Source organism: Nanorana parkeri, unplaced genomic scaffold (genome assembly GCF_000935625.1).
Source record: "Nanorana parkeri isolate BGI_ZX_2015 unplaced genomic scaffold, ASM93562v1 scaffold476, whole genome shotgun sequence".
NCBI classification, from domain to species: domain Eukaryota; kingdom Metazoa; phylum Chordata; class Amphibia; order Anura; family Dicroglossidae; genus Nanorana; species Nanorana parkeri.
This window is the reverse complement of record NW_017306744.1, coordinates 242526-258207: the sequence shown is the minus strand read 5'-3', so window position 1 is coordinate 258207 and position 15682 is coordinate 242526. Positions and strand designations below refer to the sequence as shown.

Below are 15682 nucleotides of genomic sequence, written 5' to 3'. Positions count from 1 at the left end.
TTCAGCAATATACACCACAAAAATTGGGTTTATATTGACCCCTTAAATGTCAGTACAATCCATGCATTTACCATGTACAAAATCTTAATATATTAGTAATTAATGCAATGGAATCTATGGTTATTGTCATTAGGTTTGATGAATGCGGAACAGGCAGAAAGGAATGAAAACATGGAAGAAGATTGCGTTGAACCAGTGCCAGTGTTGAACTTCTCTGATGCTGATGGTGAGAGCAAATTTATTTTCCACCATGTCAAACTGGCAAGTCACTTTGAATGTGATCATTTTAGGTGGCAAAGGATACATTGATAAAAGAAAACTTTTGTGTAGCCTCTTCATGACCATGATATGACTTTGTAAGTACATATGCAAAATGTCTCTTGCCTTGAGAACAATGATTAACCTTGCAGCAGAGAACTTGGAATGCACAACTCTGTGTGTGTTTCTGGTTCTCAGAGCCCGTCTAGCAGACAAATTAGTCAGAGTTAACCGAAGTACACTGCCGCTGCTAAATTTGGTATGGGCGTTTAAGCTCACAAGAAGGTTGAGGTCCCTTTTCTCATCTGTGCTATTTTTACTTTCGTAGATGAAGGCCTCCATTGCTCAGTTTATTAGCATAGCAGTGTGAATTAAGGTGCTAGTAAAAGTTTGTTTGCCTGTGTCTGTAATCGCATCTTTTAAAAAATAGCAGCCATGTAAAGTTGGCTTCTGTAATATATAAGAATTGGTCAAGTTTTTGTGCGATACCATTTTTTCTTTGTAAGAAATATATAGTATGTATAAACATCTTTGTTCTTCAGCTTCAGTCTAATGGTCATCAACTGGTCATGTTGTCCAGATCTGTATATGGAACAGGTGAAATGATTAGTTTTTTCTTTAATTCCTCGGGTAGTGAAAAAAATGTATGCTTCTGCCTGGTTGGCTGGGAAACACGCACAGATGGTGGTCACCAAGAGCCAGAGATGAGAATCACCGATATATTTGTAAAAATGTGCTAAGAACTAGTGATGCTGCCATGTTGTCATTGAGTATTACAGCTACTCTTCACACTGTATATTTAATCCTTATAGCACATTCGTGACCATAATTCTACTGTACATTTAGTTGAATGTCATTGTTGTACTTGGTGTAAGTTTCCCTACATTGTTTAATCTGTAATTTGAATTGTAATTTGTATCTCATTGGGTCTCCAGCTGTTTAAAAAGTCGTTTGCCACTGCAGTCTTTTAACAAACCATTCTTCTTATCTTCATAAAACGTAAGCTTCTGTTTCTCTTACTTAGCCCCACCAATGAATAATGGGGATGATGTCTTTGTCCCACTAAATGATGACCATGAAGTAGAAGATGAAAACATGGAGCCTGCAGAGCATATTGAACGACAACAGGTATCTTTAAGTTGCTTTTTAAGTTTTGCTTTTAAGGCATTTTGTGTTTTTTTTTTTTTTTTTTAGGGATGTCCAGATGCCACCTTTTTAAGACCAAGTACAAATACTTTCCCTCAGTTACTTGCCAATGCCAATTACCGATACTTTTTCTTAAAGGGACTTGTGCCATTTTTTTTCTAAAACAATACAGACTAATGATTGTAGGTCATTTTCTTTTATAATTATGAAGAACTGGAACTTAAATCTGCCTCTGGGAGTCACGCTTACAGCTGAGAGTCGTCCAATGCATCATGGTACATGTAAAGTAAAACAAATGTGCTCAGAGCACTACACATAGGCGGTGATCACTACATGCGGAGCATGTTCATAATATTTCCCATATCTAGTTGAATTTCTCTGTCATTGCATCATATCAACAATACTGTATAACTTTAAGTATTGGGACACCCCTCTAAATACTGATTTAGAGGGGTGTCTCAATACTTTTGCTAATATAGTGTATGTGTAGTGCTCTGAGTGGGACAGATTGTAAAAAGCAGGGGGAATTGTAATTCTATTGCTACAGTGTACTGGAAGTGTGGACCTAGGTTAAATGAGTTACACATCTCCCTTGCTAACTTGAATAGGTTAAATGATCCATAGTAAACAGTACAAACACTGCAGAAATGGTTACAATTCTCCTTTTGATAACTTGAATGGGTTAATGTACACACACACACACACACACACACACACACACACACACTTCCATTACACTGCAGCAATAGAGTTACAATTCTCCCCTGCTTCTTACAATCTGTCCCACTTCCCCTCAATTAAACTGGCTGGTGACCCCCCTACCTGCAGCTTTCACTACAAAGTTGCTGATAAATAATGTGCACAGGTCCCGTCCCTTATGACGCCGCAGCCAGCCCTTTCACAGCTTCCCTCGCCACAGCCTGTATGGAGCAGCTTTACAAATAGCAACTCACAGGAGCAAGGCGATGTGCAGGAGTCCCTTCCCTGGTCCCTTTTTCTCACATAGTCGGCGTTGTGCGGGAGTCCGGTCCCTTTTCTCGCTTAGTCGGCGATGTGCAGGGTTATTGTGCCCGGTCGCTCTTGCAGCTGTGTCTTGTGTCTCTGACGGGCTTGTGGGAGGCGGTTCCCTGTGAGGTGAGGACCCCGTCTAGCTGCCGGCAGGCTGCCCAGAGCACACCAAGCAAGCGTGGTACCTCTGAGAAGCATGAAGCTATCTAAAGTAAAAAAAAAAATGAAATCGTCGGGAACCGGGCATTTTTCTAAGTACTTGTGAAAATGCCTGTTATCGGCCCTGATGCCAAGCAAGCATAGTATCGGAACATCCCTAGCATTTTTATTTTTGATCCTTTAACTACTGATGGCAGCAGAGAAGAAATGAGGGGCTGCATGTGGCCCATAAAACACCAGTCTGATATGTCCTGCTTAAGCTGTCAGCTATCTGCTCCATTGACTTGTAACATTGATGGGAATCAGTTTTAATTTTGACTGCAAATTTCAATTTAGTTTTAGTCTTTTGACTAAAATGAAATTTTAGTTTTAGTCCTATTTTAATAATCTGAATTGTTTTAGTCTAGTTTTGTTGACGGAATCGCCAGTAGATTTAGTCGACTAAAATCTAATGGGTTTATTTCAAGTGTAATGCTTTATTTAAGCAATTCTCTAGGATCTCCAAACTCATTATATATTCCTGGAGTAAACCTCTATTAACCTTTTTATTACTTTTTGTATTAAGTTTTTGAACCAGCAATACAGACACAGATGTATGCTTGCACAGCATAGAGACAGCCATTTCCATATTTATACGAGTGTGCTCTGCTTACTTTTGCATGAATTTCGGGATGAGTAATCTGCAAATGTCTCCATGTTTGTTGTGTTTTTTACTGGCGATTGTTGCTCCACATGGTTTACTAAGGGTCTTGTTCTCATTAGCATCAAATGTAAAATGATTCCATACATCTGTTCTTCTTTCTCCCTGACGTTGACATGTCTATGCAGTTTGTGCTGCCAGTGTTTGCTAGCTGTGTCCCGCCTGGTAGATCAATAGGTTATTATTCACTTGTGCATGTCTCCCTACTACAGAAAGAGGAAACGCTCAAGGAACCCGGAAGTCCAATTGCCATAGTCCCTCCCATTTTCAACGCGTTTTCTTTCATCAACAAAAATGTGTTGAATTTTCAACTTAGTTTGTACTTCGTTTTCATTTAGTTTTCATCACTAAAAACATGCAGATGAAAAAAAATAAAAATTCTTCATGGAACAATTTAACACTGATGGGAACCTATGTAATCTATACGCAGATCTTTCAGAAAAATGTATCTGATGGTAGCAGGTCAAGCAGTGGGTTACAGCGTGATTTTATTATCTGCTTAACTCCATAACTTTCCATATAAAATTGAATATTTTATCATTCTCATTTTAATTATGGGCCCTAACACATCTGTTTTTTTTTCTCCTGTGATTACATTTTAGATTCAAACGGAAGAGAGAGGCTATGCTCTTCGGAAACGTGAAGTCAAGGAGAGACCCAACACCAATATCAAGGTAGAACATAAATCTTATTTAAGATAACTGTTATCTTGGTTACTAAAAGTGATTCCATCTCCTCTCTAAAAACAAAAATATACGTCACCGCCACCCTGTTGAAGTTTAATACTTACCTTGCTCTTGGGCAGTGTATGTTAAGTTTTCAGCTAATGCAGAGCTTTGGCACCACTACCATTCAAAACTAGATGTGTCTATAGGGTTCCCCTCCCTACCCCCTACATCAATACTGTCTTGAAGGGGTTGGTGGGGAGGAATCAGAACGCTGGCCCTCGGAGCCCAAGAGAGCAAGGATTTAACACACCCCTGCCAGAAACCTGTTTTTAACCTGTTCTTTTACAGGGTGGTTTGTTCTATATTAATTACAGAGGCCATAGGATCACTTTTAAAGAACAATCTTTCATGGGTTACAGCATCTGTTTTACTTGCACAAATTGTCAAGTGTTTTATTCACGAATCTTGTTTGTAAGAAATATTTTCCTCTCTTTTGTCATAGGATAAGCTTCTGGACCCATGGCACAGTCTGGACCCATTTCAATCTGCTGAAGATAAACCTTTTAAAAAAGGTAAGGAGTGCATCTTACAAAGTTCATTTCTTTTTTGATTTTCTTTTGAGAACTTTAGTGCAATAACTTAATTTTTTCACTTTATGTAAGGAAAACATTACACAGTTCCTCGAGGGGTAATAGATGATGAGTCCTCAAATAAAAGAAAGAGGAAACTTCCATGTAAGCTGCAGGATTTCATAAAGTGGTTTTCCAGTACATGTGAGTATTGTTCTTTGTAAGTGTATGTTTAAAACAGTAGATGCAGTTTGGACAGTGCCCAGTTTAAACAAAATAAAAATGCTGGATTCAGGTCACAACATACCTCTTCTAAGGTGTTTGACATGGAACTGCTTTAAGTTTAATATCAGGCAAACTGGCTAAATGCAAAGATAAAATACACACATATGTGCTTACTGTATATATGAGGTGTCTTGTATTTGCTTGTATGCATTTTTTGTTTTATCCCTTCATGAGATTTATACAGACCTGCCACACAGACTGATGACACCGCTTTCTCTTTTAGTTTTACCTGTACAAACTATTTAGAACGCTGTTTCCGTCTTTCTTGACTGTATTTTGCAAATCATTGTTTTACAGATTGGGATGGAGCAGAAGCTGTAAAACATAGGAGGAAAGGTCCAACATTTGCAGGTACGTTTTGCAGTGAAAATCCAAGATATTCATCTGGACTGTTAATTACATATGTTTCTTTGAAAATAAGCAAAACAAAAGGTGTCGCTGTTTTTATTTTGAGAGCTTTGCAATGTGCATGTGTTCCTACTGGTAGAAATAACTACATTTTTAATCACTTGCAATTAATTTCTGTCAATTGTGGGGTAGAAACATCCTGTACAGCGCATTTATCATTTTGGGTCTTCATTTGTGTGTGTTTTTATATACTGTATATATTCTATTGCATATCCTTTTTTAACTTCTTTAATTTGCAGATATGGATGCATTGTACTGGCAGCATGCCAAGCAAAGGCTAGCGGTGCAGAGACAGATCCAGAAAAGAATGGTAATGGCGTTTACATCTGCAATGTACAACTGTTCCTATACTGTAAAGTTTTATGCAGCGCTGCTTTTTTATAATTAATATTAAACTCTTCAAGATTTAGAACCCTGCAGATGCTTCATAAAAAAAGTTCAACAAAGTTTTTAGGATGCATCTCTAACGTCCAGCTCCTCCCCCCTGCCGCTGCTCCCTTTCTCTGCTATTACTAGTTGTCAGAATGTCAGCAAGTAATTTGCATTGTATTACACTGGAAGAGTGGCTATTAAAATGTAACCGTTCTCGTAAAATGACACTTGTAGTCTGTCATTGAATAGAGGCATTGAATCAATGTATTGATGAGGACCAAGCATCCTCCTTTTATATGTGAGCTCCCTTGGCCTATCGTGATTCTATCTCCTTTTTTCCTCATGTCTTCCCCTGTCCTGGCAGCCATATAAACATAACTCCCTCCGTAGTTCTGCTACTATTTTACAGGCCTAGTCAATATTGCCTGCTTTACTCTAAAATGTGGCCTAGGCTTGACACCTAGGCCTTTTAAACTTGTCCTCTCAAAACCTCCACCTTCTTGCCGGTGCAGATGTGTGCCCTGCTGGTGGCTGTTACTGTCTGGCATGTTTCTAAACTGGCAACCCCCCCTTAATTCTCTGCTTCCCTGCTTCAGGGCAGTTAACAGATACCTTTTTTGGCAAAAATAATCTCTACCTTTTTAGTTTTTCAATGTTGGAGTTTCAGCACGAAAAAATCAGCGTGACGAAAACGCCCTGGTGTGAACGGGGCCTAAGTGTGGGAGTGATAGTAATTAGAACTGGTGCAGAGGGAATGATGCAGGCATTGTCCTAGTGTGGGAGTGATAGTAATCAGGACTGGTACAGAGGGATTGATGCAGGCATTGTCCTGGTGTGGGAGTGATAGTAATCAGGACTGGTACAGAGGGAATGATGCAGGCATTGTCCTGTTGTGGGAGTGATAGTAATCAGGACTGGTGCATTAAGGATCAGGATCTGCTTCTTTGAAGATATTTCTGCAATAGCTGATGCTATTTTCAACCATGGTGGATCTTTTTGGACTAGGAATGCAGAAACCTGGCAGTTTAGTATGCTGGGGTCTCAGCTATATTTTTTCCTCCCCCCCCCCCCCCCCTTTTATATCATTTTCTTCTCTTTTGTTCATTGAAGGACACTGCGGAGATCTTGCAGAAGTTGGACACTAGCTGGCAGAAAAGTCGCCATCACCCTCTGATACATCTGCAGAGGAATAGGTTTTTCCTGGGATTTCTGCATCTTCTGGGAAAATAGGGGAGACAGATTTACCTAATTGCTAGTGATGATGAAACCTCTTCGTCTATTTTTTAGCACTTGTGCCTTGCAACAGAGGGGTCCCTGGTTCAAATCCCAGTCAAGACACTAAGTGCATGGAGTTTGTATGTTTGAATTGAAGATTCTGCGTATGCTTATTTGGAAGCTCTAGTTCCTTTTGGTACACAGAAGTCTAAAAGTTTGACTAAGACTTTCCCTTATGTCTTTTTTTTTTACATTTTATTTTTTTACAAAGAATGGGATTGCCCTTCTAGGATTTATGTACTTTCAAAAAACATTTCTTTACGATCTTCTTTTGAGGAGAATTTTCTTTAAAAAAGTCTGTTTTTTGGAAAATAATAAAAAGTGAAACAAAAGGAGAAATGAAAAACAAAACGTCTCCTCCTATTGTAGACTCACCAGTGTCTAGGCTGAATAAGGCTACTGTGATTCTAGTCCCAGAATCTCCTTTTTCAAAGATCCAAAAGACAGGAAAGCAGAATCCATAGTGAGACCTATGTACTCCATCCCTGGCCACAGTGCTTGTATTCCAAACGCCTTCAGAATGTGCAAAACTTTTGTGCCAGAGACTGGAGAGTGAACATGTTTCTCCTGTCTGTGGAACTGGTGGATCAATAATTCATCGTCTTCAATACGTGTGTAACGATTCGTCTGGTTACCTTATTTCCAGAATTTCTGTTTCGACTGTCATTCTTCAATGTGTATTGTGGCTTAAAGTGACACTGAACTCTTAAAAGTTAAATCTTAAAAATGCATTATAAACTATTAACAAAAATGCATCTTATTTGTATATCACTCAGCTGTAGATCCTCAAATCATCTCTGAATTGGTGCTGACACTGTCCTTCCTTCTGGGGGGTGGCTGCTTTTGTTCCCCATGGTCCGTGTGTGTTGTAAAGTAGCCACTGCTCCAAGCTCACTCCTCTGATGGATTATAATCTCATGTTTTAGTTTACTAATTGTTAATTTGATTATAGTCCATTACAGGAGTGAGCTTGGAGCGGTGGCTACTTTACAGCACACAGGGGCATAAGTAGCCACCCTCCAGAAGGAAGGACAGTGTCAGCACCAATTCAGAGATGATTGGAGGATCTACAGCTGAGTGATACACAAATAAGATACATTTTTATTAATAGTTAAGGTACTTGAATGCATTTTTAAAATGTAACTCCCGAGTTTAGTGTCAATTTAAATGTTGGTCAGCTGACCAGACTTCTAAGAAAGCTGTTACGTATTCATATTTTAAGGGTGATAGTTTGCGGCAAAGCTGGATGATATAATCAAAAAAAATTCACGGGAGGCAAGTAAGGTACATAGGAGTAATCAAGGCCCTTTCTTTTTCATCTCACAGATGTATTTTTTATGTTCCATAATAATTAAGCAAAAATAGTTTTTCTGCTTTGTGTTTTTCCAGTTCCACACTGAGTAGTCTAGTTATGATTAAAGGAATATAGTTTAAAGCCTTGGTTCTCAACTGGTGGGTCGTGACCCAAAAGTGGGTCACGACCCCATGTTCAGTGGGTCGCGGCATGCCTTGCTTCTAGGTGTGAGACTCCTCAGCCTCCCCCCAGAGCAGCACCATCTGTTCTTGTGCCGTGCAGCCATTCAAAATATGGCCCTGCGTGTCAACTTGAGGTGGGGTGGGCTGGAAGTATGTTCATAAGGGAGCTCCATCCATATGTGCATTGCTTACAGCTCCCACATGTGCCCTGTAGAGGTGCCTGGATTGATGTCACATTCTGGCTTCCGACACCTCTACAGGGAGTGCAAGGGAGCTGTACAAACAATGCACATATGGATGGAGCTCAGTCACACCACAACAGCCCAAACTGGACACCAGGCTGAGGATCCATTCCAGTTCTCATGGAAGGAGACTGCATGGATCTTAAAAAAAAAAAAAGATTATATGTTTTTTGGAGTGTGTGGTTGTGTGTGTGTGTCTGTGGGTGACTGTCAGTGCTTTTGAGGGTCCGTTCACGCTAGTACAGCACGTTAATCACACAGTCTCATGTGATTAATGCATTGTAACACGCAATCGCATCTACTGCGTGTTCTGGTGTGGAAGGTGCATTGCGTTGTCATTAATATGAATGACACTCCAAATTAACCTCCCACCCACAGTTAGATCGCCTGCACCCAAATGCCCGGCGACTGCGGTTTACGACTTAATGACCAAGGACAAATGTGGGTCCTGAGGTTACACAGGTTGAGAACCACTGGTTTAAAGGGTAGGAGTAACTTTTACTATGTCCCCGCCTCTTATAGTCAGACCATATGCCTTCAAGGTGTGTTTGATCCCCTAATGAATGCAATACAATATGATGATATAAAAGTTTTTTGTTTAAAAAGAAAAATAATATTGTCATATTAAGACATATTTAGTCTCCATAGAATAATAATGAGCTTTGTAACATTTATATAATGACTGATGAAGATAAAGCTCCCCTGAATGGCATACACAAGCAGGCTCATTGTTGCACTTTTTGGGACAGCCGAAGACTGTATGTGAATGAATGCACACTTAATTACAAATCTTTTATTAACATCTACATTTCTTGTTAGGGACCACTAGTTACCAAGGTAGCAGACTTATTTGCTGAAGAGGAACCAGCTAATCCCATGGAGGAACCACGTGAAGATAATTATCTTGATCATGAGGATTGTGCAGGTTTGCTTGAGAACTTTCTTTTTCTCCATATATGTGTGACTTAATTAGCAATAGTAGTTGACCTGTCTCTGGCTTCCAATGAATGAGCTGTTAAAGTATAACTGCTATAATGTATTCATCTCTTTTGGTTCTGAGAGTTAATTTGCAAATATCCACCTGACTGTCAACACCCTGACATATTTATTGTCTGCGCTGTACTGTTCATGTGTCAGGATGGCTGACTGTAAGCAAGTTAAACACAACAGAGAATCTTGGCTACTTATAGACATACGGTGCCTATTATTTACAAGCTAGAGAACATGATCTGACTATTCTATTGCAGTTTGTCATTTTTACATTTACTTAGTCTTATTTGCTTTTTTTTTTTTAAAGACCTTTCTGACCATGAAGATTTGGGCCACACTATTCCAGCCATCTTGACAGAAGAACCAGGGTGTGAAAACATTGGTAATGCTAAAAGTGGGATATTGGGGTATTTTGGAATTGTGAGGTGATCATATTCATGTTGGTACATAGAGATGTTTGAAACAGATTTTCACACATAAAAATTTTCTAAAAAGGTTTAAAGAATTGTTCCTCTTTAAGGGGAAACATACTGCCACAAAAATAGTGATAATTTAATATAATGTTGGGAATTGTCGACATATTAAAGACACTCTCCCTTGGATTGCCACAGACACTTAGGGGTTGATTTACTAACCTTATAAACACACCACGAACGTGTATACACCTCTGCAGTGTGTTCCCTCCCAGCATGATCTATGGGTGGAATCTAAACACCTTTGTAATGTGTACACACCCAGCAGGTGTGTTGTGCAAAGCCCTGCATGAATTGCAAGGTGATGTTGTGTAAATTAGCTCTACATTGTGTTGCTTGCGTTGATGAATGCAAGGAATGTAAATGCATGAGCTAACCATTTTTGTCTAAACTGTGAAGCAGCATTATATATGCATCATGTGCATGATTTTTACATATATGGCATTAGTGGAAATATGCTTTTAGAGACTTTTTGGTTGATAAATACGTTTTGCTGTGTGAAAATCACACACACCTGATGTGTGTGTGTGTTTAGGTTAGTAAATCACCCCCTTAAGCTCAAGGATGGGGGGCATTGAAGACTTGTGGGTCCAGGAATTGGAACCCAACTTAGAAACAAAAGTATATTTTGATGGATGGATGTAACTGGGTGTGCAGCGCTCAGGGTCACCAGTGAGTGAATTAAATCAGTGTTAGCATATTTAACTTAATGAGTGTTAATAATCATAAATATCAGTAATAGCCAGTGAACAAAGGTCTCAAATCGTGCACGGATACATAAAATAAATGGTGGATCAAATATATACAATTTCAAATATGAAAAATATATGCAAAAATTTATAAAAATCTCAAGCTTATCAAAGTGATATATAGCAAAATGAGTGCAAAAGTGTATAAAAGTGGGTAAAAAATGTGTATAATATTATAAATAATTCGTTAATTGGATGTGAGTCCAAAAATAGATAATTTGTGAATCCAAAAACAATTTAAATCTTCAGTGTCAGCAACACGTTAATGATGATAGAAATCCCACACCGCAGTGTCTACGTCTAAGTCCCCTCTGGGATGCGCACTCACCAGACCAGGATATTCATAAGCAGAAGGAGATGATAGTTGGTGATCCTACGGTCGTCTCGTCCTCACCATATGGATCAGTATTTTATCAAAAAAATATAAAAGGGACAAGAACTCCTCATGGTGTAGTCGATTGAATGCTTTATTGAACAAAAAAAGTAGCCACTTACATTTAAAATCACTAAAACCGGCCACTCACACGTCTGTGAGTAAAACCTCTGTACTTCCTGGTTGCGTGTGATACCGAGAAGTGTAGCCCCGCCCCAACGCGTTTCGTCATACAAAGACGTCTTCAGGGGGATCGCAGGTCTGAACCATGAGGAGTTCTTGTCCCTTTTATATTTTTTTGATAAAATACTGATCCATATGGTGAGGACGAGACGACCGTAGGATCACCAACTATCATCTCCTTCTGCTTATGAATATCCTGGTCTGGTGAGTGCGCATCCCAGAGGGGACTAGACTTAGACCTTAGACGTGGACACTGCGGTGTGGGATTTCTATCATCATCGTTTCGTCATACAAAGACGTCTTCAGGGGGATCGCAGGTCTGAACCATGAGGAGTTCTTGTCCCTTTTATATTTTTTTGATAAAATACTGATCCATATGGTGAGGACGAGACGACCGTAGGATCACCAACTATCATCTCCTTCTGCTTATGAATATCCTGGTCTGGTGAGTGCGCATCCCAGAGGGGACTAGACTTAGACCTTAGACGTGGACACTGCGGTGTGGGATTTCTATCATCATTAACGTGTTGCTGACACTGAAGATTTAAATTGTTTTTGGATTCACAAATTATCTATTTTTGGACTCACATCCAATTAACGAATTATTTATAATATTATACACATTTTTTACCCACTTTTATACACTTTTGCACTCATTTGCTATATATCACTTTGATAATCTTGAGATTTTTATACATTTTTGCATATATTTTTCATATTTGAAATTGTATATATTTGATCCACCATTTATTTTATGTATCCGTGCACGATTTGAGACCTTTCTTCACTGGCTATTACTGATATTTATGATTATTAACACTCATTAAGTTAAATATGCTAACACTGATTTAATTCACTCACTGGTGACCCTGAGCGCTGCACACCCAGTTACATACTATTTGACCCTAGTGTCCCTAGTACAGCACCTCTAATATATAGTTATACATTATTTATTTATTTTCTATATATTTTCATTTGTTTAATTAAAGTATCCATATCGATCTATAAGCGCGGATTATACATATTTCACCTTTTATATTTTGATGGAGAATAGGAAGGTATCAACCTGCATAGTTGGTCCTTAGCTTTGTATAGCTGGGGTAAGTGAGCCAACAACTGCTAGGTCCCTGCTTAAAAGAGAACCATGGGTTAAGTGTTTTTCCCCATAGTTCTCCTAAGGGTCACGGGAGGACATATACTAGCGTCCTCCCGTGACCCAAAGCTCAGTATATTGCAAGCTACAGCTGGCGGTATACTGAGACCGCCGCAGCCAAGACGGATCCCGACAATGCTGTCAAGATCCACCCAGCTGTGTGAATGACAACTGACAGTCACCGTCTCTGCAGGTAGATGATCGAGAAGTGAGCGAGCGATGGTATGTGTTCGCTCACTTCCCGATCTATTGAGCCGACATGTGACAGTTTCATTGTCACACGTCGGCTCGAACTGTGAGGATGAGTAATTTTTCACTCACCTCATAGTTCTCCTTTTAAGGATTTTGATTGGCCCAGGTTTGGGAAATGATTGTTGAGGCTGGCATGGGTTGGAGGGCAGAGCCCACCAAAGAGTAGATGGACCTAGAAATTGCTTCTAATTTCTTGTCAGTAGGGTTCTTAAAGGAAGGAGTGTTTTCTTTGGGAATAATCAAAGCTATATTGATGCGAGACGCAAGTGGGGCTAGAGGGAGGAGACAATAAGTGGAACTTCCAGCCTCAATTAGAAAGGAAACTTGCCTTTTTAATTGAGACAGCAGGTGACTTAAATTCGGCTGGTGGGATCTCCTCTAGGGAAGGGAGGGACTAAAAATGCAACAACAAATCTCTAGAGGATTCATGACAAAATCGAGCATCTGTGCATCAGATTCTAATGGGGACGATGGTGGTGGGCTTCATAAATCCTTGTCTTAACAAAAAAATTCTTCTTCCGTGAGGCAGGAAGAGTGATGAGCACCCAAAGTGACCACTGATGCATGTGGATCCGACTGGGGTCTGTAGGAGTTGCAAGAAGCACAATCCCTTCTTAGGCCTATTTAGAGTACAAAAGGGGGCTGGTTAGATCACCTGCAATTGAATAGTGGCCACCCTTCCGTTTTGCGCCAGACATGCTAAAAAAGCAGAGGTTGCTGTAGCAGCAAAAATGTAGACTTAGAGCAGCAGAGAGAAGATCTATGACCAAAACTGCAATCTTATAATACATCTGTCACATTTGTCTTACTGTTCCTGCTTGGCATTGCCTTGCTGTGCAGCAGAATTGATAAATCTTCCTACGTGTTCAAATGTTTTTGATGGTTTGGGGAAAAGCAGGGGGGCTTGTAGTAAAAGATAACTAGCTGTATGCAAGATGACTTCTGATGCAACTCTTAGGTTACATTTCTTACTGATTCATGTATATTCTATTCTTTCCCCCTATAGAACCAATTGACTTCCAAGACCAGATATCATATGAGGAATTGGTGAGAAAAAATGTGGTAGGTGTCATTGTTTTTCATACACTGTTAAAGTCAAGCATAGCTTTTATTTCTTTTATGTCCATTGAGGTACACAGGAGTTGTGAACCAGTGATGTTATAATGTCACCTTCAGGAGGTTGCTACACTGGCGAAAAGATTGTAAACCAGCCTCTGTGTAAGCCCTCAACTACCCAGCATGCCTCAGCTTTTTCTATTGCTCTAGGACAGGGGTAGCCAAACTCCGGACCTCCAGCTGTGGTGGAACTACAAATCCCATGAGGCATTGCAAGATTCTCACAGCCACAGACATGACTTCCGGAGAGAGATGCATCGTGGGATTTGTAGTTTCACCACAGTTGGAGGGCCGGAGTTTGGCTACCCCTGCTCGTGGAGGTTGAACACTTTCTTCAGCTCTACTTAAATAAAAGAAGTTACTATTTTTGTGCTGGCCTTTGTGATTTTGTGATATAGTCCTGTAAATTAAAGAAATGCACTTTTGCCTACTTCTTTTTTTTATTTTTAGGAGCTTTTCATTGCCAATTCTCAGAAGTATGCACAAGAGACAGTACTCTCCTTACGTGTGCGGGAGTGGGAGGATAAAATGGGCCCACAGCTGCACGAACAGGTAGGAAAGACGTTAAACCGCCTCAGACCTTTTCCTACCCCAGGTAGATTTTTTTTTTTTTTTATTCTGTCTTGATGATTTGTATTGAGATTTGCATCTGAAGTGAAATATGTAAATTAAAAATGGAACATTCTAAAGCAGGCTTTCTCAGCCAGTTTCCTGGAAACCTAGGGTGCCTTCAAAGGGTGCTAGGGGTTCCTTGAGTAATAGCAGGTTCATTTACTTTCTGATGGTGCCCTTATAGTTTTGGCACCAATGTCACTAGGCTGGGTCTCAGTTAAGTAACCCCTGGCGCAAATTATCTCTTTAGCGGTCTGTAAGTTAGACATTCTTCCCACTGTCCACTAATGTCAAGCTGGCCATACACTATTTCATCTGATTGTGCAGAGATTGTACAATCTTCTTTTAGACTTGCAAAACGATGTAATATAAGGACAATCCTAAACAGTTCATTGCATTTGTAACAAATCAGGTAGGCCCTTGCACTACATAGTTATTGTACATTCTCCTTTATATCTACCATCAGATTGTATAGTGTATGGCCATCCAACCTGGTAAACCCAGTGTAAACGGGCATTCTTTCCCCCACCACAAGTATAAGGGTGCACCTCTGGCCACTAATGTAAGGGGGCACTGACCATTAATGTAACTGGCAATTTTTCCATTGGCTGCCAATATATCGGTGTCTTTCTACCCACTGACCCCCAATATAAGGCAGTGCTACTATTTTCACTATTTGTGTTTCTTGTTCAGCCCTTTGTTATTGTGTTTATGTTTAGAGCGTGGGGGGTTAAATGATCTGCTCTGGGTGTCGGATAACATTGGTACACCACATTCCTTTATTATTACGGTTTACGGAACACACTCATTTACCATAAGCTGTATTTGTAATCTTTTAGTAGGGTATCCCGAAGACCTGACCATTATTTCAAGGGGTCCTTTGTGGAAAAAGAGAGAGGGTGAGGAGTTATACAAGACCATTATTACAATCGTTTCCTCGACATTTCTTTTCCCCCCTCTACATAGGAAGAACGGGGAGCTTTTGATATTCATGATTATGGCGATCGTCTAGTTTCACAGTTCAACCAAGTAGGAGAATGGCGCACCTTTGCAAGTCTAATGGCACAGAGAGAGCCCTATGAGGTGTGCAGGTACATGCTGGCATCCTTGCAGCTGGTGAGTTTCCTTAGTCTTTTTCATCTCTACATTTTAATAATAATGCTAATTTTTTAAATAAAATTCAAACTTTATATAGGGGGGGGGGGGGGGTTTTTC

At 39.9% G+C, this 15682-nt stretch overlaps 1 protein-coding gene across 1 annotated transcript in view; it reads left to right on the top strand.

Moving 5' to 3' along the window:
• The window catches only part of NCAPH2 (non-SMC condensin II complex subunit H2), a 34348-nt gene that overhangs the window by 13311 nt on the left and 5355 nt on the right, over positions 1-15682 (top strand). Inside the window, exons 9-20 of the mRNA XM_018560750.1 lie at positions 134-226; positions 1283-1386; positions 3874-3945; positions 4442-4511; positions 4602-4712; positions 5091-5144; positions 5441-5511; positions 9386-9491; positions 9864-9938; positions 13746-13801; positions 14306-14407; positions 15434-15583. Of these exons, the coding sequence (XP_018416252.1) occupies positions 134-226; positions 1283-1386; positions 3874-3945; positions 4442-4511; positions 4602-4712; positions 5091-5144; positions 5441-5511; positions 9386-9491; positions 9864-9938; positions 13746-13801; positions 14306-14407; positions 15434-15583 (1064 nt within the window). The remainder of the gene's footprint in view (positions 1-133; positions 227-1282; positions 1387-3873; positions 3946-4441; positions 4512-4601; positions 4713-5090; positions 5145-5440; positions 5512-9385; positions 9492-9863; positions 9939-13745; positions 13802-14305; positions 14408-15433; positions 15584-15682) is intronic.